The sequence below is a fragment of the Hemitrygon akajei genome, chromosome 11 (genome assembly GCF_048418815.1).
Source record: "Hemitrygon akajei chromosome 11, sHemAka1.3, whole genome shotgun sequence".
Taxonomy (NCBI): Eukaryota; Metazoa; Chordata; class Chondrichthyes; order Myliobatiformes; family Dasyatidae; genus Hemitrygon; species Hemitrygon akajei.
This window is the reverse complement of record NC_133134.1, coordinates 4,194,835-4,216,497: the sequence shown is the minus strand read 5'-3', so window position 1 is coordinate 4,216,497 and position 21,663 is coordinate 4,194,835. Positions and strand designations below refer to the sequence as shown.

The window sequence follows — 21,663 nt, the reverse complement described above, 5'->3', positions numbered from 1 at the left end:
CTTATCCACCTTAAGACCTCTGAGTTTGCCTAGCACTTTTTCTTTTGTAATAGCAAGGAGATGGTGGTGGACTTTAGGAGATCTAGGCCTCATATGGAGCCAGTGATCATTAATGGAGAATGTGTGGAGCAGGTTAAGACCTACAAGTATCTGGGAGTACAGTTAGACGAGAAGCTAGACTGGACTGCCAACACAGATGCCTTGTGCAGGAAGGCACAGAGTCGACTGTACTTCCTTAGAAGGCTGGCGTCATTCAATGTCTGTAGTGAGATGCTGAAGATGTTCTATAGGTCAGTTGTGGAGAGCGCCCTCTTCTTTGTGGTGGCGTGTTGGGGAGGAAGCATTAAGAAGAGGGACGCCTCACGTCTTAATAAGCTGGTAAGGAAGGCGGGCTCTGTCGTGGGCAAAGTACTGAAGAGTTTAACATCGGTAGCTGAGCGAAGGGTGCTGAGTAGGCTACGGTCAATTATGGATAACTCTGAACATCCTCTACATAGCACCATCCAGAGACAGAGAAGCAGTTTCAGCGATAGGTTACTATCGATGCAATGCTCCTCAGACAGGATGAAGAGGTCAATACTCCCCAATGCCATTAGGCTTTACAATTCTACCGCCAGGACTTAAGAACTTTTTAAAAGCTATTATTAATGCTTCTTGAGATAGTGATTTAGATGCATATCATATTTTTTACTGAGTTAAGTATTGTATGTAATTAGTTTTGCTACAACAAGTGTATGGGACATTGGAAAAAAGTTGAATTTCCCCATGGGGATGAATAAAGTATCTATCTATCTATCTATCTATCAATAGCACTCACTCCTGCTCCTTGACACTCACAGACCTCTGGCACACTGCTAGTGTCTTCCACAGTGAAGACAGATGCAAAATACCCATTAAGTTCATCTGCCATTTCTTTGTCCCCCATTACTACCTCACCAGCATCATTTTCCAGTGGTCCAATATCAACTCTCACCTTCCTTTTACTCTTTATTTAACTGAAAAAGCTTTAGTATCCTGCTTTATATTATTGGCTAGTCTGCCCTCATATTTAATCTTTTCCTTTCTTATCGTTTTGTCCAAGATCACATGTTATATCATAGGGATTGGAAGGTAGGCAGAGGGGATGGTGTGGCTCTGCTGGTAAAGAATGGCATCAAATCAGTAGAAAGATGTGACATAGGATTGGAAAATGTTGAATCCTTGTGGGTTGAGTTCAGAAACTGCAAGGGTAGAAAGACCCTGATGGCAGTTATACACAGGCCTCCCAACAGTCACTGGGATGTGAAGCACAGATTACAATGGGCAATATAAAAGGCATATCAAAAGGGGATTGTTATGATAGTCATGGGAAATTTCAACATGCAAGTCAATTGAGAAAAGCAAATTGGTAATGGACGTCAAGAGAGTGAGTTTGCTGAATGCCTACAAGATGGCTTTTTAGAATAGTTTGACATTGAGCCTACTAGGGGACTAGCTATACTTGATTGGGTGTTATGTAATGAACTGGAAGTGATTAGGGAGCTTAAGGTAATAGAACCCTTAGGAGGCAGTGATCACAATATGATTGAGTCAAACTTGAAATTTGATAGGGAGAAAGTAAACTCTGACAAAGCAGTATTTCAGTGGAGTAAAGGAAATTACAGTGGTATGAGAGAGAGGAGTTGGCCGAAGTAAGTTGGAAGGAGATGACAGCAGAGCAGCAATGGCACAAGTTTCTGGGAAAAATGAGGAAAGTGCAGTATAGATATATTCCAAAAATAAAGAAATACTTAAATGGCAAAATAGTACAAACCATGGCTGACAAGGGAAGTCAAAGCTAATGTAAAAGCACAAGAGAGGGCATACAACAAAGCAAAAATTAGCAGGAAGGTAGAGGATTGGGAAGCTTTTAAAAACCTACATAAAGCAACTAAAATAATCATTAAAGGGAGAAAATGAAATATGAAAGCAAGCTAGCAAACAATATCAAAGTGGATAGTGAAAGCTTTTACAAGTATGTAAAAATTAAAAGACAGATGAAAGTGGATATAGGACTGCTAGAAAATGAGGCCTGAGAAATAATATCAGGGAACAAGGAGATGGCAGATGAAATGAATAAGTATTTTGCATCAGTCTTCACTGTGGAAGACACTAGCAGTATGCGAGATGTTGAAGGGTGCAAGGAAAGAAAAGTGTGGGCAGTTACAATTACAAGGGAGAAGATGCTCAAAAAGCTGAAAGACTAAAGTGTATATAAGTCACCCAAACCAGATAAACTGCACCCTAGTGTTCTGAAAGAGTTAGCAGTAGAGGTTGTGAAGGCATTAGTAATGATCTTTCAAAAATCTTGGGACTCTGGCACAATGCCAGAGGACTGGAAAATTGCAAATGTCACACCACTCATTAAGGAAGGACGTAGGCAGCAGAAAGGAAATTTTAGACCAGTTAACCTGACCTTAGTGGTTGGGAAGATGTTGGAGTCACTTGTTAAGGATGAGGTGATTGGGTACTTAGTGACACAGGACAAGGTAGTACAAAGTCAGCATGGTTTCTTTCAGGGAAGATCTTGCCTGACTAACCTGTTGAAACTGTTTGAGGAGATTACAAGTAGGATAGATAAAGGGGATGCAGTGGATGTTGTATATTTGGACTTTAGGAAGACCTTTGATAAAGTACCACACATGATGCTGCTTACCAAGTTAAGAGCCCATGGTATTACAGAATGTTATTGGCATGGCTAGAAAATTGGCTGATTGGTAGGAGGCAGCAAGTGGGAATAAAAGGATCCTTTTCTGGCTGGCTGCCAGTGACTACTGGTGTTCCACAGGGTCGATGTTGGGACCGCTTCTTTTTATGCTGTATACAGTATCAATGATTTAGATGATGGAATAGATGGTTTTGTTGCCAAGTTTGCAGATGATTCAAAGATTGGTGGAGGGGCAGGTAATGTTGAGGAAACAGGTAGTATGTAGAAGGACTTAAGGCAGATTAGGAAAATGGGCAAGAAAGTGACAAATGAAATACAACGTTTAAAAATGCATGGTCATGCACATTGGTAGAAAAAAATAAATGTGCAGAATATTTTCTAAATGGGGGAAAATCCAAAAATCTGAGATGCAAAGTGACTTGGGACTCCTTATATAGAACACCCTGAAGGTTAACTTGCAGGTTGTGTCGGTAGTGAGGAAGGCAAATGCAATGTTAGCATTCATTTGAAGGGGTCTGAAATACAAGAGCAGGGATGTAATGCTGAGGTTTTATAAGGCACTGTTGAGGCCTCATCTTAGTATTGGGTACAGTTCTGGGCTCCTCATCTAAGAAAAGATGTGCTGGCATTGGAGAGGGTTCAGAGGAGGTTCACAAAGATAATATTTGAAAGAAATGGTAATCATGTGAGGAACCTTTGATAGCTCTGGGTCTGTACTCACTGGAATTTAGAAGGATGAGGGGGGATCTCATTGAAACCTTTTAAATGTTGAAAGGCCTAGACAGAGTGGATGTGGAAAGGATGTTTCCCATGGTGGGGAAGTCTAGGACAAGAGGGGCATCCATTTAAAACAGAGATGCAGAGAAATATCTTCAGCCAGAGGATGGTGAATTTGTGGACTTTATTACCACAGGCAACTGTGGAGGCCAGGTCATTGGGTGTATTTAAAGTAGAGCTTGGTAGGTTCTTGATTGGACTTGGCATCAAAGGGTATGGGGAGAAGGCCAGGGAGTGAGGCTGGGTAGGGAAAAAAAGGATCAGCTATGATTGAATGGCAGAGCAGACTTGATGGGCCAAATGGCCTAATTCTGCTCCTACATCTTATGGTCTTATGCTGGAAATCCAAAGCAACACTGGAGGAATTTAGTAGGCCAGGTAGCAAAAGAGTAAACAGTTAACGTTTCGGGCCAAGAGCCTTCATCAGGACTGAAAAGGAAGGGAAGAAATCAGAGTAAGAAGGTGGGGGGAGGGGAGCAATAAGTATAAGGCAGCAGGTGATAGGTGAAACCAGGAGAGGGGGAGGGGAGAAGTAAAGAGCTGGGAAGTTGATTGGTGAAAATGATAAAAGACTAAAGGAGGGGGAATCTGATAGGAGACAATAGAAGACCATGGAAGAAAGGGAAAGGGGAGGAGCACCAGAGGGAGATGATGGGTAGATAATGAGATGAGGTGAGAGAAGGGAACAGGAATGGCGAATAATAAATTGGGAGGGGCAATTACCAGAAATTGGAGAAATCAATGTTTATACTATCAAGTTGAAGGCTATCCAGATGGAATGTAAGGGTGTTGTTCCTCCAACCTGAGTGTGGCCTCATTGCAGCAGTAGAGGAGGCCATAAACTGACGTACATAATGGGAATGGGAAGTAGGATTGAAATGGGTGGCTGCTGGGAGATCCTGCTTTTTCTGATGGATGAAGCATAGGTGCTTGGTGAAGTGGTCTCGCAATTTATGTCGGGTGTCACGGATATACAGTTGTCCCTGATGACCACACCTGCAAAAGGTGTATCCAGCTGCAGCTCCTATCAGACCGAGTTAGGGAATTGGAGCAGGAGCTGGATGAACTACGGATCATTCGGGAGGCAGAGGCAGAGATAGATAAGAGTTATCGGGAGGTAGTCACACCGAAAAGACAGGAGGTAGGCAAATGGGTGACAGTCAAGAGAGGCAGGGGGAGCAGACAGAGAGAGAAGAGCACCCCTGTGGCCGTTCCCATCAAAAATAAGTATACCGTTTTGGATACTGTTGGTGGGGATGACCTACCAGGAACAAGTTGCAGTGGTCCTGTCTCTGGCACTGAGGTTGGACCCTCGACTAGGAAGGGGAGGAGGGAAGAGAAGAGAGCGATAGTGATAGGGGATTCTATAGTCAGGGGGGCGGATAGGAGATTTTGTGGGGAAGATCGGGAGTCTCAGATGGTATGTTGCTTCCCTGGTGCAATGGGCCGAGACATCTTAGATCGGGTGCAGGTTATTTTCGAGAGAGAGGCAAGAATCCAGATGTTTGGTCCATGTAGGAACCAATGACGTGGGTAGGATGAGTGAGGGGGTCCTGCATAGGGAGTTCAGGGAGTTAGGTGCGAAGCTGAAGAGCAGGACCTCGAGGGTAACAATCTCAGGATTGCGAGTGAGGCAAGGAACAGAAAGATTATACAGATTAATACGTGGCTGAGAGGATGGTGCAGGAGGGAGGGCTTCAGGTTTTTAGATAATTGGGCTTTGTTCCAGGGAAGGTGGGATCTGTTCCGAAGGGACGGTTTACACCTGAACTGGAGCGGTACTAACATTCTTGCAGGGAAGTTTGCTAGTGCTTCTTGGGGGGGGGGGTTTAAACTAAATTTGCAGGGGGCGGGGATCCAGAATGTGAGAGAGGATAGCGAGAGGAAGAATAAAGGACAGGTGGGGACTACACGGTTCCGGAATATTAAGTGTGTAGTAGAGAAAGGTGAGGCGGAACAAGTGATAAGGAGGACACATGTACAGAGGGATGGTCTGATGGAACATGGAGTTAAATGTGCAGAAAGGATAAGTAAATTTAGGAAGGACAACAAAATTCTAGGGGCGTATAGCCCAATGGGAGTTCGGGGAGCTGGGTTAAGCACAATAGGCAGCGATTCAAACAGAGAGAGGAGAAATGGGCTAAAAATTCTATATCTGAATGCACGAAGTGTCAGAAATAAGGCGGATGAGCTTGAAGCTCAGGTGCGAATGGGTAACTATGATGTTGTTGGGATAACGGAGACATGGCTGCAGGGAGATCAGACCTGGGAAATTGATGTACAAGGGTATACGTGCTATCGTAGGGACAGAAATGTGGGCAGAGGGGGTGGGGTGGCCCTGTTGGTGAGGAATGAGATTCAGTCCTTTGCAAGGGGGGACATAGGATCAGGAGAAGTAGAGTCTGTGTGGATAGAACTGAGGAACAGTAAGGGCAAAAGGACCCTAATGGGTGTTGTCTACAGGTCACCAAACAGTAGCATGGATATTGGGTGCAAGTTGAATAGGGAGTTAACATTGGCATGTGACAAAGGTAATGTCGCAGTAGTTATGGGGGATTTCAACATGCAGGTGAACTGGGAGAATCAGGTTGGTGCTGGACCCCAGGATAGGGAGTTTGTAGAGTGCCTATGGGATGCATTCTTGGAACAGCTTGTATGAGAGCCGACCAGGGACAAGGCTACTCTGGATCTAGTGTTATGTAATGAACAGGATTTGATAAGCGATCTTGAAGTAAAGGAGCCATTAGGAGGTAGTGATCATAATATGATAAGTTTTTATCTGCAATTTGAGAAGGATAAGGGCAGCTCGGAGGTGTCAGTGTTGCAGTTGAACAGGGGAAACTATGGAGCCATGGGGGAGGAGCTGGCCAAAGTTGACTGGACGGATATCCTAGCAGAAAAGACAGTGGCACAGCAATGGCAGGTATTCTTGGGAATAATGCACAAGGTGCAAAATCAGTTCATCCCCCGGAGGAGGAAGGATTCAAAGGGGGAAAAGGGGCCACAGTGGTTGACAAAGGAAGTCAGAGATTGCATAGCATTAAAAAAAAAGGAAGTATAACAGAGCTAAGGTGAGTGGGAGGACAGATGATTGGGAAGTTTTTAAGGAACAACAGAACTTAACTAAAAAGGCAATACGGGGAGAAAAAATGAGGTACGAACGCAAGCTAGCCAGGAATATAAAGGAGGATAACAAAAGCTTTTTTAGGTATGTGAAGAGAAAGAAGATAGTTAAGAACAATGTTGGGCCCTTGAAGAATGAATTGGGTGAAATTGTTATGGAAAACAGCTAAATGGCAGAAGAATTTAATAAGTACTTTAGATCTGTCTTCACTAAGGAAGACACAAGCAATCTCCCAGATGTATGGATTGGCTAAGGACATAGGGTAACAGAGGAAATGAAACAGGTTGACATTAGGAAGGAAACTGATGAGTAAACTGATAGGACTGAAGGCTGACAAATCCCCAGGTCCAAATGGTCTGCATCCTAGGGTACTAAAGGAGGTGGCCCTGGAAATTGCAGATGCATTGGTAATCATTTTCCAATGTTCCTTAGTTTCAGGATCATTTCCTGAGGATTGGAGAATGGCTAATGTTATCCCACTTTTTAAGAAAGGAGGGAGGGAGAAAACAGAGAACTATCGACCTGTCAGCCTGACATTGGTGGTGGGGAAGATGCTAGAGTCCATTATTAAAGATGAAATAGTGGCATATCTAGATAGCAGTGATAGGATTGGGCCGAGCCAGCATGGATTTACCAAGGGTAAATCATGCTTGACTAATCTGTTGGAGTTTTTCGAGGATGTAACCAGGAAGTTAGATGGGGGAGATCCAGTGGATGTACTGTACCTCGATTTTCAGAAGGCATTTGATAAGGTCCCACATAGGAGATTGGTGGGTAAAATCAAAACTCATGGCATTGGGGGGAAGATATTGACATGGATAGAAAACTGGTTGGCAGATAGAAAGCAAAGGGTAGCGGTGAATGGGTGTTTCTCGGAATGGTAGGTGGTGACTAGTGGGGTGCCACAGGGCTCGGTATTGGGACCACAGCTGTTTATGATTTACGTCAACGATTTAGATGAAGGCATTGAGAATAACAGCAGCAAATTTGCTGTGACATGTGATGAGGATGTTAGGAGAATTCAGGGTGACTTGGATAGGCTGGGTGAGTGGGCAGATGACGTTTAATGTGAATAAGTGTGAGGTTATCCACTTTGGGAGTAGGATCAGGAAGGCAGGTTATTATCTGAATGGTGTAGAGTTAGGTAAGGGAGAAATACAAAGAGATCTAGGAGTCCTTGTTCATCAGTCACTGAAGGTGAATGAGCAAGTGCAGCAGGCAGTGAAGAAGGCTAATGGAATTAGACAAGATTAGAATTAGAATGGATTGGACAAGATAGAGGCAGGAAATATGTTCCAGATGCTGGGAGAGTCCAGTACCAGAGGGCATGGTTTGAGAATAAGGGGTAGGTCATTTAGGACAGAGTTAAGGAAAAACTTCTTCTCCCAGAGAGTTGTGGGGGTCTGGAATGCACTGCCTCAGAAGGTAGTGGAGGCCAATTCTCTGGATGCTTTCAAGAAGGAGCTAGATAGGTATCTTATGGATAGGGGAATCAAGGGATATGGGGACCAGGCAGGAACCGGGTATTGATAGTAGATGATCAGCCATGATCTCAAAATGGCGGTGCAGGCTCGAAGGGCCGAATGGTCTACTTCTGCACCTATTGTCTATTGTCTATACAGGAGGCAACACCAGGAGCACCAGATACTGTAGATAACCCCAACAGACTTGCTGGTGAAGTGTACTGTTTGGGGCCTTGAATTGTAGTGGGGGAGGAGGTGTAGGGACAGGTGTTGCATTTGTTCCGCTTGCAAGGATAAGTACCAGGAGGGAGATCTTCCATTCCCCTCCTACCCATGTACCTATCCAAACTTTTGTTAAGTGTTACAACTGAACCCATATCTACCACTTCCACCGGCAGCCTGCTCCACACACGCACCACCCTCTGAGTGAAAAAGTTTCCCCTCAGATTTCCCCTCAAATATTTCACCCACTTCAATCCCACACTTACCCCATATTCTCATTAGCTCACTTCAGATTATATCACAGATGTACAAACATTAATAAGTCTACATTTAGAGTATTGTATGCAATTCTAGTCACCCTGCTACAGGAAAAGGTACAAGAGAGATTTGCAAATATGTTACTGGCGCTACATGGCCTGAATTAGAAAGAGTGACTAGATAGCTGCAACTTTTTTCCCTGGTGTGTAGACCTTCAGGAGTGGCCTTATAGAGATTTATAAAATCATGAGGGGCATGGTCTTTCCTCCACAGTTGGAAGTCTATGGTGAGAGAGCATTCGTAGAAGTGACCATTGCATAGTCTTGGTGGAGGCGAAGTCGCATCTTCACACTGGGGAGGCTCCATGAACATCCTCATTCTTAATGATGATGAGGCCTAACATCAGTACTAAATAAAAGACTTTAAATGTACAAGCATTTGTGTAGTTTTATCTGACAATATCTGGTACAGACAAACACTGAAAAGGAATTGTCAGAGGACTCTTTCCCCACTGGTATCTTCCAGTCTGGATCCATAGCTAGCTTAATTCAGGCTCCTGAACTCATCTCAACACTGAACATATTCCACAACCTATAGACTCACTTTTAAGGACTCTACAACTCATCAACACGTGGCTACTGCCTGACCTGTGATGAAGTGTTTTGAGAGATTTGTGATGAAACGTATCAACTCCTGACTGAGAATTGGCTTGGATATGCTACAATTTGCCTACATGCACAACAGGTCCATAGCAGATACCATATCATTGGCTCTTCACTCAACCATGGAGCATCTGGACAGCAAAGATGCATACATCAGCATGATCTTCAAAGCAAAGATTCAAAGCTCATTTATTACCACAGAATGTATAAATAATACACCTTAATATTTGTCTGCTTACAGACAGCCACAAAGCAAGAAACCCAAATAATCCAATAAAAAAGGCCAAAACCACTACACAGAGAAAGAAAAAAGCACATCATGCAAATAGAAGCAGGCCAACAGCATCCCAAGCCTGACTAGGTCCCAAATCTGCTTCTGGAGCAGCCCAGGCCAAACCTTAGTCCCAGGTTCGTCACACCAGAAGGGCAGAAATGCACAGCAGCCGGATCAGTTCACAGTCTCAGTGCCACAGAGAATGGAATAAAAATTCACAAGAGAGCAAGCAAAATCAACCCAACCATCATCGACTACAGCTTAACATTCAATACCATCATCCCCTCAAAGCTAAACAATAAGCTTCAAGACCTTGGCCTTAATACATCCTCAGTTTCCTCACTCACAGACCCCAGTCAGCTCAGATTGGCAATGCCATCTCCACAATCTTCATCAGCACAGGTGCACTACGAAGCTGTGTACTTAATCCCCTTACTCTACTCACTTTACACTTATGACTGCGTAGCTAAGCATAGCTCCAAAGCCATATTCAAGTTTGCTGACGACACCACTTTCGTAGGCTGAATGAGCATATAGGAGGGAGATTGAAAATCTGACTGAGTGGTGCCATAACAACCTTGTACTCAATGACAGCAAGACTAAGGAGCTTGGCTAGGGATTATTGGCTTCAGGAAGAGGAAACTAGAGGTCCGTGAGCCAGTCCTTATTGGAGGATCAGAGGTAGAGAGGGTCAGCAACTTTAAGTTCCTCAGTGTTATCATTTTGGAGGACCTGTCCAGGGCCCAGCACATAAGGGTTTGTAAAGATTCAGCATGACATCTAAAACTTTGACAAACTTCTACAGATGTGTGGTGGAGAGTATATTGACTGACTGCATCACAGCCTGGTATGGAAACACCAATGCCCTTGAAGGAAATCCTACAAAAGGTATTGTGGTCTTTTATTGATTCTGTTATGGTTATTAATTTATTATGGCCTGTAAAAATAATCTCAGAGTTGTATGGGGTGAAATATATGTATCTTGATAATGAATATACTTTGAACTTTGACTTGCTGAGTTCTTCCATCATTTTATGTGTGTTGCCCATAACTCATGTTCTCAGTATAACTTTTAAAATAATTTGCACAATTTGTATGCTTTTGTACATTGGTTATTTGTCAGTCTTTGTTTATATTTAGTTTTTCATTAATTCTATTGTATTTCTTTATTTTCCTGTAAATGTCTGAAAAAAAAAGAATTTCAAGGTAGTATATAGTGACATATACAGTACTGTATGTACTTTGATAATAAACTTATTTTGACTTTGAGTTGATCAGGAGATACTCTGACTCCTTCTCCAAAACAGATTAAGGACTCATGTCAGATATTAATTCATGTGTAAGCTCTTGCAGGAATTACTGTTTCAGCTTCAGAGCAACTGCAGATTTTTTAAAATTTTGCAGATTTTTATATGTTTGGGAAGCAGGGAGAAGTGCCAAGGCCTGCCAGAAATTATCAACACACACAAATTCCATTTAAAGTCACATCCACCGATGAATGATGTGTATTTTGTTGGCAAATTAATCTGCAATTTACACTTTGAAGAAGTAGCTTTGTCTGCCAATTTACTGTCATTTCTAACAGTGTGATTTTAATGGAATGAGATCTCTCCTGAACTAAAAGCTAGAATTGTAGATCTGATTAGGTTTGTTATTTAATCGAGGATTAGCTTTTAAAATGGATATGGTACGTTCTTGGCAGTTCAACTACATTCAGAAAAGAGTGGTTCACTTTGCTTTGTAAAATAGAGCTGATTTTACAGTTCTGAACAGTGGTTTGAACTGGGGATATTAGGAAGCGTTAAATAAATTTACCAGACAAGAATACGAGATCCAGAGATATCCTACAATCTGTGCTTTCTTCAGTAATATGTTTAATTGAAAGCTTGGTCATTGTAAACAGTTTACTCAAATATCATTATGGGTTTCTTTCATAGTCCTGAAATTTTCAGTTTAATCAACACACTCAAAATGCTGGAGGAACTCAGTAGGCTAGGCAGCATCTATGGAGAGGAATAAACAGTCGCTGTTTTGGGCCAGGACCCTTCATCATTTAACTATGTTCCGTTAAATCAAGTCAGAATTTCCACTTAACCAAAACCTGATCTTTGTAAATAAAACTCCCGATGTTATATTTAGTAGTCAGCAAATGGTTAAAGCAGAAAGTCACCCTTGTGCACTATTAGATGAATCGGTATGTTCAGTAGAGCACACCACCCACTAGAGTAAAGTTCATATACACAGCTAACTCCTTTGAAATGTAGCTGTTCAATAAATAAACACCAGAACCTCTTAATAGTATCACTCAAATGGATTGGCAGAGCAAGAGGTGAAAGACTGACAACCTTCAATAATATTGTAGTTACTTATGAACAAAATATTGTTTGATGTTCAGAATTTACTGTGTCAAATTTCTAGTTTAATCTTGTCCGATCTGGATGGTATCAAATTGAAATGTTGTGAAGTTTGGAGGTAAGCCAGAGGATTAGGAGTTTTTTAGAAACAAATAAAACAGAAAATTTATAGAGGGAGAAGATGGAGGATGAGAGAAAGCCAGCAGATAATAGAAAATAGACAGTAAAAGATTCCACAGAAGTGTAATAATAAATCAGCTTTACTTCTTTAGAACATAGAACAGTACAGCACAGGAACTGGCTCTTCAGACCACAATGTTGTGCAGAACTAATTAAATTAGTAATCAAATCACCAATTTAACTAACCTGTTTAGACAGTGTTCATATCCCTCCATTTTCTGTATATTCATGTGTCTATCTCTTACATGTCCTTAATGTATCTGCCCCTACCACCACCCCAGGCAGCGCATTCTAGGCATCCATCACTCTCTGTGTTAAAACCTTAGCCCTCACATCTCTTTTGGAATTAACCCCCTCACCTTAAATGCTTGCCTTCTGGTATTAGACATTTCATCCTTGGAAAAAGATACTATCTGTCTACTCTATCTATGCCTCTCATAATCTCATGAACTTCTATCAAAGCCCTCCTCAGCCTCCATGGCTCCAGAGAAAACAACCAAAGTTTGTCCAACCTCTCATTATGACACATGGCCCCTAATTCAGGCAGTATCCTGGTAAGCACCTTCTGCACCCTCTCCAAAGCCTCAACATTATTCCCAAAATGGGGTGACTGGAACTGTATGCAATACTCTAGATGTGGCCTAACTAGAGTTTTATGAAGTTGCAACGTAACTTCCAGACATTTGAACTCAATGCCTCGACTAATAAAGATAAAGGCAAGCATGTCACATGCCTTCTTAACCACCCTAACAAGCTGTGTAGCCACTTTCAGGGAGCTATGAACTTGGACACTAAGATCCCTTTGCTCATCAACACTGTCAAAGGTCTTTCCCTTAACAGTGTACTACCTGTTTGTATTCGACCTACCAAGGTAAAACACTTCACCAGGTTAAACATTTGGCCAGGTTAAACTCTATCTGCTTTTTCTCTGACTATATGTGCAATTGATCTATATCCTGCTATATTCTTTGCCAGTCTTCTACACTATCCACACCACCACCAATCTTCATATTAACTGCAAACTTATTAATCCACTCACCCACATTTTCATCCAGGTCACTTATATACATCACAAACAACAGGTCTCGGTACAGACCTCCAGCTAGAATTATTCCTTTTAACCACTACCCTCTCTCCTCTATGGGCAACCCAGTTTTGAATTCAAATGGGCAATTCACCATGGATCCCATGCGTCTCTGGATGAGCCTCCCATGAGAGACCTTGTCAAATGCCTTACTAAAATCCAAATAGACAACATCCACAGCTCTACCTTCATCAATCACCCTTGTCATTTCGTCAAAAAACTCAATTGTTAGTAAGACATGACTTGTCCCACACAAATCTTGGCTCCCTAATTAGGCCATGGTTTTTCAAATGGTCATAAAGCCTATCCCTAAGAATTCTCCAGTAGCTTCCCTACCACTGATGTGAGACTCATCAGTCTATAGTTTCCAGAATTACCCCTGGTTCCCTTCTTGAATAATGGATCAACATTATTTACTCATCAGTATTCTGGGACCTCACCTATGGCTATAGACGGTGTGAAGATATTGGTCTAGTACCCTGCAATCTCTTCATTTGCCTTTCTCATTAACCTGGTGTATATCCCATCAGGCCCTGGGGACTTATCCATCTTAATATTCTTTACCTCCTCCTTTACCTCAAAAAGCACTAGCAAATCGATATGCTCAGCACTGATCTCTCTATCGCCCATGTCCTTCTCCTTGGTAAATACTGATGTAAAGTACTCATTAAGGATCTCATCCACATCCTTGAGTGGTCCTGTGCTCTTGCCTTGATGTATCTCCTCAAATGAGTTGTTGGTTGCCTTCTTCATGACTCAAGATCACCAAAGACTTTTGAAAATGGGTCTTTTTCAAGTTGCCATAGGGATCAGTGATGAGGCCTCAAATATTTATGATCTATATTATTGGATTGAGTGCATTGTAGCCAATTTTTATGATGATATACTGATAAATAGATGGTTTTGCAAGTACAGAAGAATGAGAGGCAGTCTGAAGAAACAAAAGATGTTGGCAGAACGTTTCTGTCAGTGGGATCATCTTGTAGTAATTGGTGCCCATCAAGTCTGCTCTTCCATTCAATTATGGTTGATTTATTTCCCCTCTTCACCGTATTCTTCGGCCTTCTCCATGTAATATTTGCCACCCTTACTTACCAAGTACCTGTTAACCTCCACTTTTAAGTATACCCAATATCTGAGCCTCCACAACCGTCTGTGGCAATGAATTTCACAGATTTACAACTCTTTGGCTAAAGAAATTTCTCTTCATCCATGTTCTAAATGGATGTCCTGTGGTTATGCCCTCTGGTCCTAGACTCCCCCACTATAGCAAACATTTCCTCCGTGTCTGGACCTTTCAATATTTGGTATATTTCAACGAGATCTCCTCCTCATTCTTCTAAACTCCAGTGAGTACTTACCCACAGCATCAAACACTCCTTATATGTTAACCCTCTGAGGTATATCCTATTTCCTGGACACATTACTCTCAAATGGTAATCACAAATCAGAACAACTTTCATTTATTTGTTGGAAATATTTTTTAATAAACATGCGTTCCTCATTGGTAATAAAATAACCAGCAACAATGTGAAATAATGATCTTGTTAAAAATTTCCATGGAGGAGTGTGAGCAAGGGTGGCTGGATACACTGAGTGTGATGGGGGATAAGAATGAGTCATGGGTGTGAATGCAAGGGAGACGGACAGTTTCAACTGGCAATGCACGCGTTGCTGTGAAAAGTGAAGCATTGGGGAGATGGGGGTTGTGAGTAAGGGATGTGGGGCATGGCGAAAGTAGGCAAAAGGTGAGGGGGATGGTGAGAGTGAGGGAAATGTGAGGGGAATGGTGAGAGTGAGGTAAAGGTAATGGAGAAGGCAAGAGTGAGGAAGAGGTGAGAGGCTGGTGAGAGTGGGGTAGGGGTGAGGGAGACGGTCTCTTGCCCATTAATGATCTTGTGAATAATGGCACTTGATCAGAGGGGAAGCTGCTCCTCCTTCAGTGGGGCCATCAGGAGATGAAGTACCGGAGAGATGTCTTTGGCTGAAATCTAATCATCCTGGAACAGAGGAGAAGCAGGTTAGCTTGGGAAAGAGCACAGGGGTAACATTTACATCCTCAAGTATCTTGCTGTAACACAGGAAGGTACTTTATTACAGTATTGAGTTTAGAGTGCAGAACACCCCGTGGTACAGTGCCACTAATTAGAACAGGGATGAGAAGGCTGAAGGGGTTTGTTGCAGTCCATTTCTTGTGGGGGTCTGAAATGATGGAGAAGGAACTCCAAACCTGGATGCGATGGCAAATATGTGGAGGCACAGTGGGGTAGCGGTTAACGTATCACTTTACAATGGTAACAATTCCCACTGCTGCCCAGAAGGAGTTAATATGTTCTCCTCATAACTGCATGGGTTTCCTCTGGGTGCTCTGGTTTCCTCCCACATTCCAAAGATGTATAGGTTAGGGTTAGTAAGTTGTAGGCACACTGTGTTGGCATTGGAAGCGTGACGACACCCCAGCACATCCTTGGACTGTGTTGGTCACTGACGTGAATGACGCATGTCACTGTATGTTTTGATGTACACGTGACAAATAAAGCTAATGTTTAAATCTTTAGTACTGAGAGTCCAGTTGTGATACCTGTGGCATAAATGTGGAATTCAGATGTGTGAAGCAAGATACGGTGAGGGGAGGATAACCACACTCAGACACAGCGTACCACTGCCTGACTTTACTAAGCACAACACCAACCACCCCACAGTGCATCACCAATATCACTTACCCATTCCTCCTCATCCACACCCTCAAAGGAATCCTGAGGCAGAGGATCATCCAGGTTCCCAAGTTTAGATACCATGGCATTCAGCAGCTGCAAGGAAAGGACTCCATGAGTCACACAATGAGAGGCTGGCTATTCCATCTGATCAATTTTCACAGAATCATGGAAATGTTATGGCACAGAATGAGGCCATTCTGCCCACTGAACCTATGCTGACTCCTGGTATTCATTTCAATCCCCTCCACCCCTCCACCCTGTCATTCACCACAGCCTTGTGAATTATTGCCCTTAAGATCCTGATTCATTCTCTGTACCCTTCGCTGTAAATCTATGCTTCCTGACTCTTAAACCATCAGTTCATGGGAAAGCTTCTTCCATTCACTCTCCTAAACTAATTGCAATAGAACAGAGGGTGGTGGATCTGTGGAATTCATTGCCACAGATGGCTGTGGAGGCCAGGTCTTGGGTATTTTTAAAGTGGAGGTTGATAAGGTCTTGAATAGTCAGGGCATCAAAGGTTATGGGGAGAAGACAAGAGAATGGGGTTGAGAGTGATCATAAATCAGCCTATGTTCCAAGCCTACATGTGCGACTGTCCTGCACTTTTCCTATGCTATATCGACAACTGCATTGATGCTGTTTCCTGCACACATGCTGAATTTGTCAACTTCATCCACTTTGCTTCCAACCACCCTGCCCTCAAATTTACCTTTCCAACACCTCCCTCCCCTTTCTCAACCTCACTGTTTCTATCTGCAGAGACAGTTTATGCTGTATATTGGTGAGAGCTGATGTAGATTGGGAGAGGGAGGGGAGGGAGGGAGGAAGAGGGAGAGAGGGTGGGGGGGGTGAGAGAGAGAGAGAGAGAGAGAGAGAGAGAGAGAGAGAGAGAGAGAGAGAGAGATGCTCATAAATCATCTGCCATCATTTAATGGCAAAGCAGACTCCATAGACCAAATAGCCTAATTCTGCTCCTATTTCTTACGGTCTAATATAGCATAGTACAGGCTCTGCAGCCCATGATGACCCTTTAACTTACTCTAGGATCAATCTAACCCTCCCCACCCACATAACCTTCCATTATTCTTTCATCTATATGCCTATGAGTCCCTTAAATGTCCCTAATGTATCTGCCTCTGGTACTACCCATGGCAGGGTGTTCCATGCAGCCACCACTCTGCGTAAAAAAAAACTACCTCTGACACCCTCCCCATCTTTTAAAATAACTTATTTCACGATGCAGGGTACTTTTGACCTTACAATTATGCCCCGACATATTTGCCATTTCCAAACTGGGGAAAATCTCCAGCTGTCCCTCGATCTATGCCTCTTATCATCCTGTATACCTCTATTACCACTCCACTGTTGCCAAAACTCTTCTCTATCAGCTTTACTCCAGCTTCTCTCCAGACTAACACTACACTTGAAATCCCTGGGACAAATGGATGCCATGCTCCAGCTGTACACACACCAATGTCTTATAAAACCTTCAAACATTGAGTCAACCATTGAGGACACCTTCCAAAGGTGATGTCTGAAGAAGGAGGCATCCACCATCTCACCATCTAGGACATGGCTTCTTCTCATTACTATCATTAGGGAGGAGATTCAGGAACCTGAAGACCTATACTCATCACTTTAGAAACAGCTTCTTCCTCTTCACCGTCAGATTTCTAAATGGACAATGAACCCATGAATTACTTTGCTCTTTTTTTACACAACTTATTTAGTTTTTATATATATTTCTGATAGTACCTTATGGTATTTCTTTTGTATATTGCACTGGACTGCTGCCACAAAACAACAAATGTTATGACATGCATCAATGAAAATAAACCTGATTCAGATTATGATTCTGAACCTTCCATGTTTTAATTTATGAAGTCCTCACCCCCATATCTTTGTCAGCTACTGTCTCAACATGGCATGTTACTTTCAGGCATCAATACGTAAGTTTCATAATTCCCTCAAAATACCAACACTGGTAGACTGGGTGAGAAGACTTACAGCATGCTTGTCAGAACACAGAATATAAAAGTAGAAAGAAAATGTTTCAACTTTACAAACACAAGAGATTCTGCAGATGCTGATAATCCAGAGCATAACACACAAAATGCTCCGGAACTCGGCTGGTCAAGAGATTGAAATAATTGTTACTCTGGATCCGATGCAGCTCCAAAAGAACACAAAAAGATAAAGAACACAATCATAATAAAAAGTACAATAAATATAAATATATAAGATAACGTATATACGTAGATTGATTGTCTGTCCATAAAGTGACTCTAGGCACACAGGAGTGTCTGTACAAAAGGTGACTGACTGGAAATGATAAAGTAATGGTGGTTGGTGGTATGGAAGGGGTGGGTTAGTGGGTGAAGGTGTTGAGGTGGTTGGGGTGTGGAGTGTGGGTTAGTGGGTGAAGGTGTTGAGGTGGTTGGGGGTGTGGAGGGTGGGTTAGTGGGTGAAGATGTTGAGGTGGTTGGGGGTGTGGAGGGTTCGTTAGTGGGTAAAGTTGTTGAGGTGGTTGAGTGTGTGGAAGGTGGGTTAGTGGGTGAAGGTGTTGAGGTGGTTGGGGGTGTGGAGGGTGGGTTAGTGGGTGAAGGTGTTGAGGTGGTTGCGGGTGTGGAGGGAGGGTTAGTGGGTGAAGGTGTTGAGGTGGTTGGGGTGTGGAGTGTGGGTTAGTGGGTGACGGTGTTGAGGTGGTTGGGGGTGTGGAGGGTGGGTTAGTGGGTGAAAGAGTTGAGCTGGTTGAGGGTTGGAGGGTGGGTTAGTGGGTGAAGGTGTTGAAGTAGTTGAGTGTGTGGAGGGAGGGTTAGTGGGTGAAGGTGTTGAGGTGGTTAGTGGTATGCAAGGGGTGGGTTAGTGGGTGAAGGTGTTGAGGTGGTTAGTGGTACGCAAGGGGTGGGTTAGTGGGTGAAGGTGTTGAGGTGGTTAGTGGTATGCAAGGGGTGGGTTAGTGGGTGAAGGTGTTGAGGTGGTTAGTGGTATGCAAGGGGTGGGTTAGTGGGTGAAGGTGTTGAGGTGGTTAGTGGTATGCAAGGGGTGGGTTAGTGGGTGAAGGTGTTGAGGGGGTTAGTGGTACGCAAGGGGTGGGTTAGTGGGTGAAGGTGTTGAGGTGGTTAGTGGTACGCAAGGGGTGGGTTAGTGGGTGAAGGTGTTGAGGTGGTTACTGGTACGCAAGGGGTGGGTTAGTGGGTGAAGGTGTTGAGGTGGTTTGTGGTACGCAAGGGGTGGGTTAGTGGGTAAAGGTGTTGAGGTAGTTGGGGGTGTGGAGGGTGGGTTAGTGGGTGAAGGTGTTGAGGTAGTTGGGGGTGTGGAGGGTGGGTTAGTGGGTGAAGGTGTTGAGGTGGTTGCGGGTGTGGAGGGTGGGTTAGTGGGTGAAGGTGTTGAGGTGGTTGGGGGTGTGGAGGGAGGGTTAGTGGGTGAAGGTGTTGAGGTGGTTGCGGGTGTGGAGGGTGGGTTAGTGGGTGAAGGTGTTGAGGTGGTTAGTGGTACACAAGGGGTGGGTTAGTGGGTGAAGGTGTTGAGGTGGTTAGTGGTACGCAAGGGGTGGGTTAGTGGGTGAAGGTGTTGAGGTGGTTAGTGGTACGCAAGGGGTGGGTTAGTGGGTAAAGGTGTTGAGGTAGTTGGGGGTGTGGAGGGTGGGTTAGTGGGTGAAGGTGTTGAGGTGGTTGGGGGTGTGGAGGGTGGGTTAGTGGGTGAAGGTGTTGAGGTGGTTGGGGGTGTGGAGGGTGGTTTACTGGTTGAAGTTGTTGAGGTGGTTCGGCGTGTGGAGGGTGGGTTAGTGGGTAAAGGTGTTGAGGTGGTTGGGGGTGTGGAGGGTGGGTTACTGGTTGAAGTTGTTGAGGTGGTTCGGCGTGTGGAGGGTGGGTTAGTGGGTGAAGGTGTTGAGGTGGTTTGGGGTGTGGAGGGTGGGTTAGTGGGTGAAGGTGTTGAGGTGGTTGGGGGTGTGGAGGGTGGGTTAGTGGGTGAAGGTGTTGAGGTGGTTGGGGGTGTGGAGGGTGGTTTACTGGTTGAAGTTGTTGAGGTGGTTCGGCGTGTGGAGGGTGGGTTAGTGGGTAAAGGTGTTGAGGTGGTTGGGGGTGTGGAGGGTGGGTTACTGGTTGAAGTTGTTGAGGTGGTTCGGGGTGTGGAGGGTGGGTTAGTGGGTGAAGGTATTGAGGCGGTTGGGGTGTGGAGTGTGGATCAGTGGGTAAAGGTGTTGAGGTGGTTGGGGGTGTGGAGGGTGGGTTAGTGGGTGAAGGTGTTGAGGTGGTTCGGGGTGTGGAGGGTGGGTTAGTGGGTGAAAGAGTTGAGCTGGTTGAGGGTTGGAGGGTGGGTTAGTGGGTGAAGGTGTTGAAGTAGTTGAGTGTGTGGAGGGAGGGTTAGTGGGTGAAGGTGTTGAGGTGGTTAGTGGTATGCAAGGGGTGGGTTAGTGGGTGAAGGTGTTGAGGTGGTTAGTGGTACGCAAGGGGTGGGTTAGTGGGTGAAGGTGTTGAGGTGGTTAGTGGTATGCAAGGGGTGGGTTAGTGGGTGAAGGTGTTGAGGGGGTTAGTGGTACGCAAGGGGTGGGTTAGTGGGTGAAGGTGTTGAGGTGGTTAGTGGTACGCAAGGGGTGGGTTAGTGGGTGAAGGTGTTGAGGTGGTTACTGGTACGCAAGGGGTGGGTTAGTGGGTGAAGGTGTTGAGGTGGTTTGTGGTACGCAAGGGGTGGGTTAGTGGGTAAAGGTGTTGAGGTAGTTGGGGGTGTGGAGGGTGGGTTAGTGGGTGAAGGTGTTGAGGTAGTTGGGGGTGTGGAGGGTGGGTTAGTGGGTGAAGGTGTTGAGGTGGTTGCGGGTGTGGAGGGTGGGTTAGTGGGTGAAGGTGTTGAGGTGGTTGGGGGTGTGGAGGGAGGGTTAGTGGGTGAAGGTGTTGAGGTGGTTGCGGGTGTGGAGGGTGGGTTAGTGGGTGAAGGTGTTGAGGTGGTTAGTGGTACGCAAGGGGTGGGTTAGTGGGTGAAGGTGTTGAGGTGGTTGGGGGTGTGGAGGGTGGGTTAGTGGGTGAAGGTGTTGAGGTGGTTGGGGGTGTGGAGGGTGGGTTAGTGGGTGAAGGTGTTGAGGTGGTTAGTGGTACGCAAGGGGTGGGTTAGTGGGTGAAGGTGTTGAGGTGGTTGGGGGTGTGGAGGGTGGGTTAGTGGGTGAAGGTGTTGAGGTGGTTGGGGGTGTGGAGGGTGGGTTAGTGGGTGAAGGTGTTGAGGTGGTTAGTGGTACGCAAGGGGTGGGTTAGTGGGTGAAGGTGTTGAGGTGGTTGGGGGTGTGGAGGGTGGGTTAGTGGGTGAAGGTGTTGAGGTGGTTAGTGGTACGCAAGGGGTGGGTTAGTGGGTGAAGGTGTTGAGGTGGTTGGGGGTGTGGAGGGTGGGTTAGTGGGTGAAGGTGTTGAGGTGGTTGGGGGTGTGGAGGGTGGTTTACTGGTTGAAGTTGTTGAGGTGGTTCGGCGTGTGGAGGGTGGGTTAGTGGGTAAAGGTGTTGAGGTGGTTGGGGGTGTGGAGGGTGGGTTACTGGTTGAAGTTGTTGAGGTGGTTCGGGGTGTGGAGGGTGGGTTAGTGGGTGAAGGTATTGAGGTGGTTGGGGGTGTGGAGGGTGGGTTAGTGGGTGAAGGTGTTGAGGTGGTTGGGGGTGTGGAGGGTGGTTTACTGGTTGAAGTTGTTGAGGTGGTTCGGCGTGTGGAGGGTGGGTTAGTGGGTGAAGGTGTTGAGGTGGTTTGGGGTGTGGAGGGTGGGTTAGTGGGTGAAGGTGTTGAGGTGGTTGGGGGTGTGGAGGGTGGGTTAGTGGGTGAAGGTGTTGAGGTGGTTGGGGGTGTGGAGGGTGGTTTACTGGTTGAAGTTGTTGAGGTGGTTCGG

The 21,663-nt window shown here is 44.8% G+C and overlaps 1 protein-coding gene and 1 long non-coding RNA gene across 2 annotated transcripts in view; one reads left to right on the top strand and one right to left on the bottom strand.

The window, feature by feature from the left end:
* Nucleotides 1-21,663, top strand: part of LOC140735246 (uncharacterized) — a 110,197-nt gene that overhangs the window by 14,502 nt on the left and 74,032 nt on the right. The window contains exon 3 of the long non-coding RNA XR_012100728.1: nucleotides 10,272-10,354. This is a non-coding gene — a long non-coding RNA (uncharacterized lncRNA). The remainder of the gene's footprint in view (nucleotides 1-10,271; nucleotides 10,355-21,663) is intronic.
* coro7 (coronin 7) overlaps nucleotides 14,542-21,663 on the bottom strand; it is a 227,002-nt gene continuing 219,880 nt past the window's right edge. Inside the window, exons 27-28 of the mRNA XM_073060075.1 lie at nucleotides 15,808-15,894; nucleotides 14,542-15,084 (exon numbers count right to left, since the gene is read on the bottom strand). Coding sequence (XP_072916176.1) covers nucleotides 15,076-15,084; nucleotides 15,808-15,894 — 96 coding nt within the window. The 3' untranslated portion in view covers nucleotides 14,542-15,075. The remainder of the gene's footprint in view (nucleotides 15,085-15,807; nucleotides 15,895-21,663) is intronic.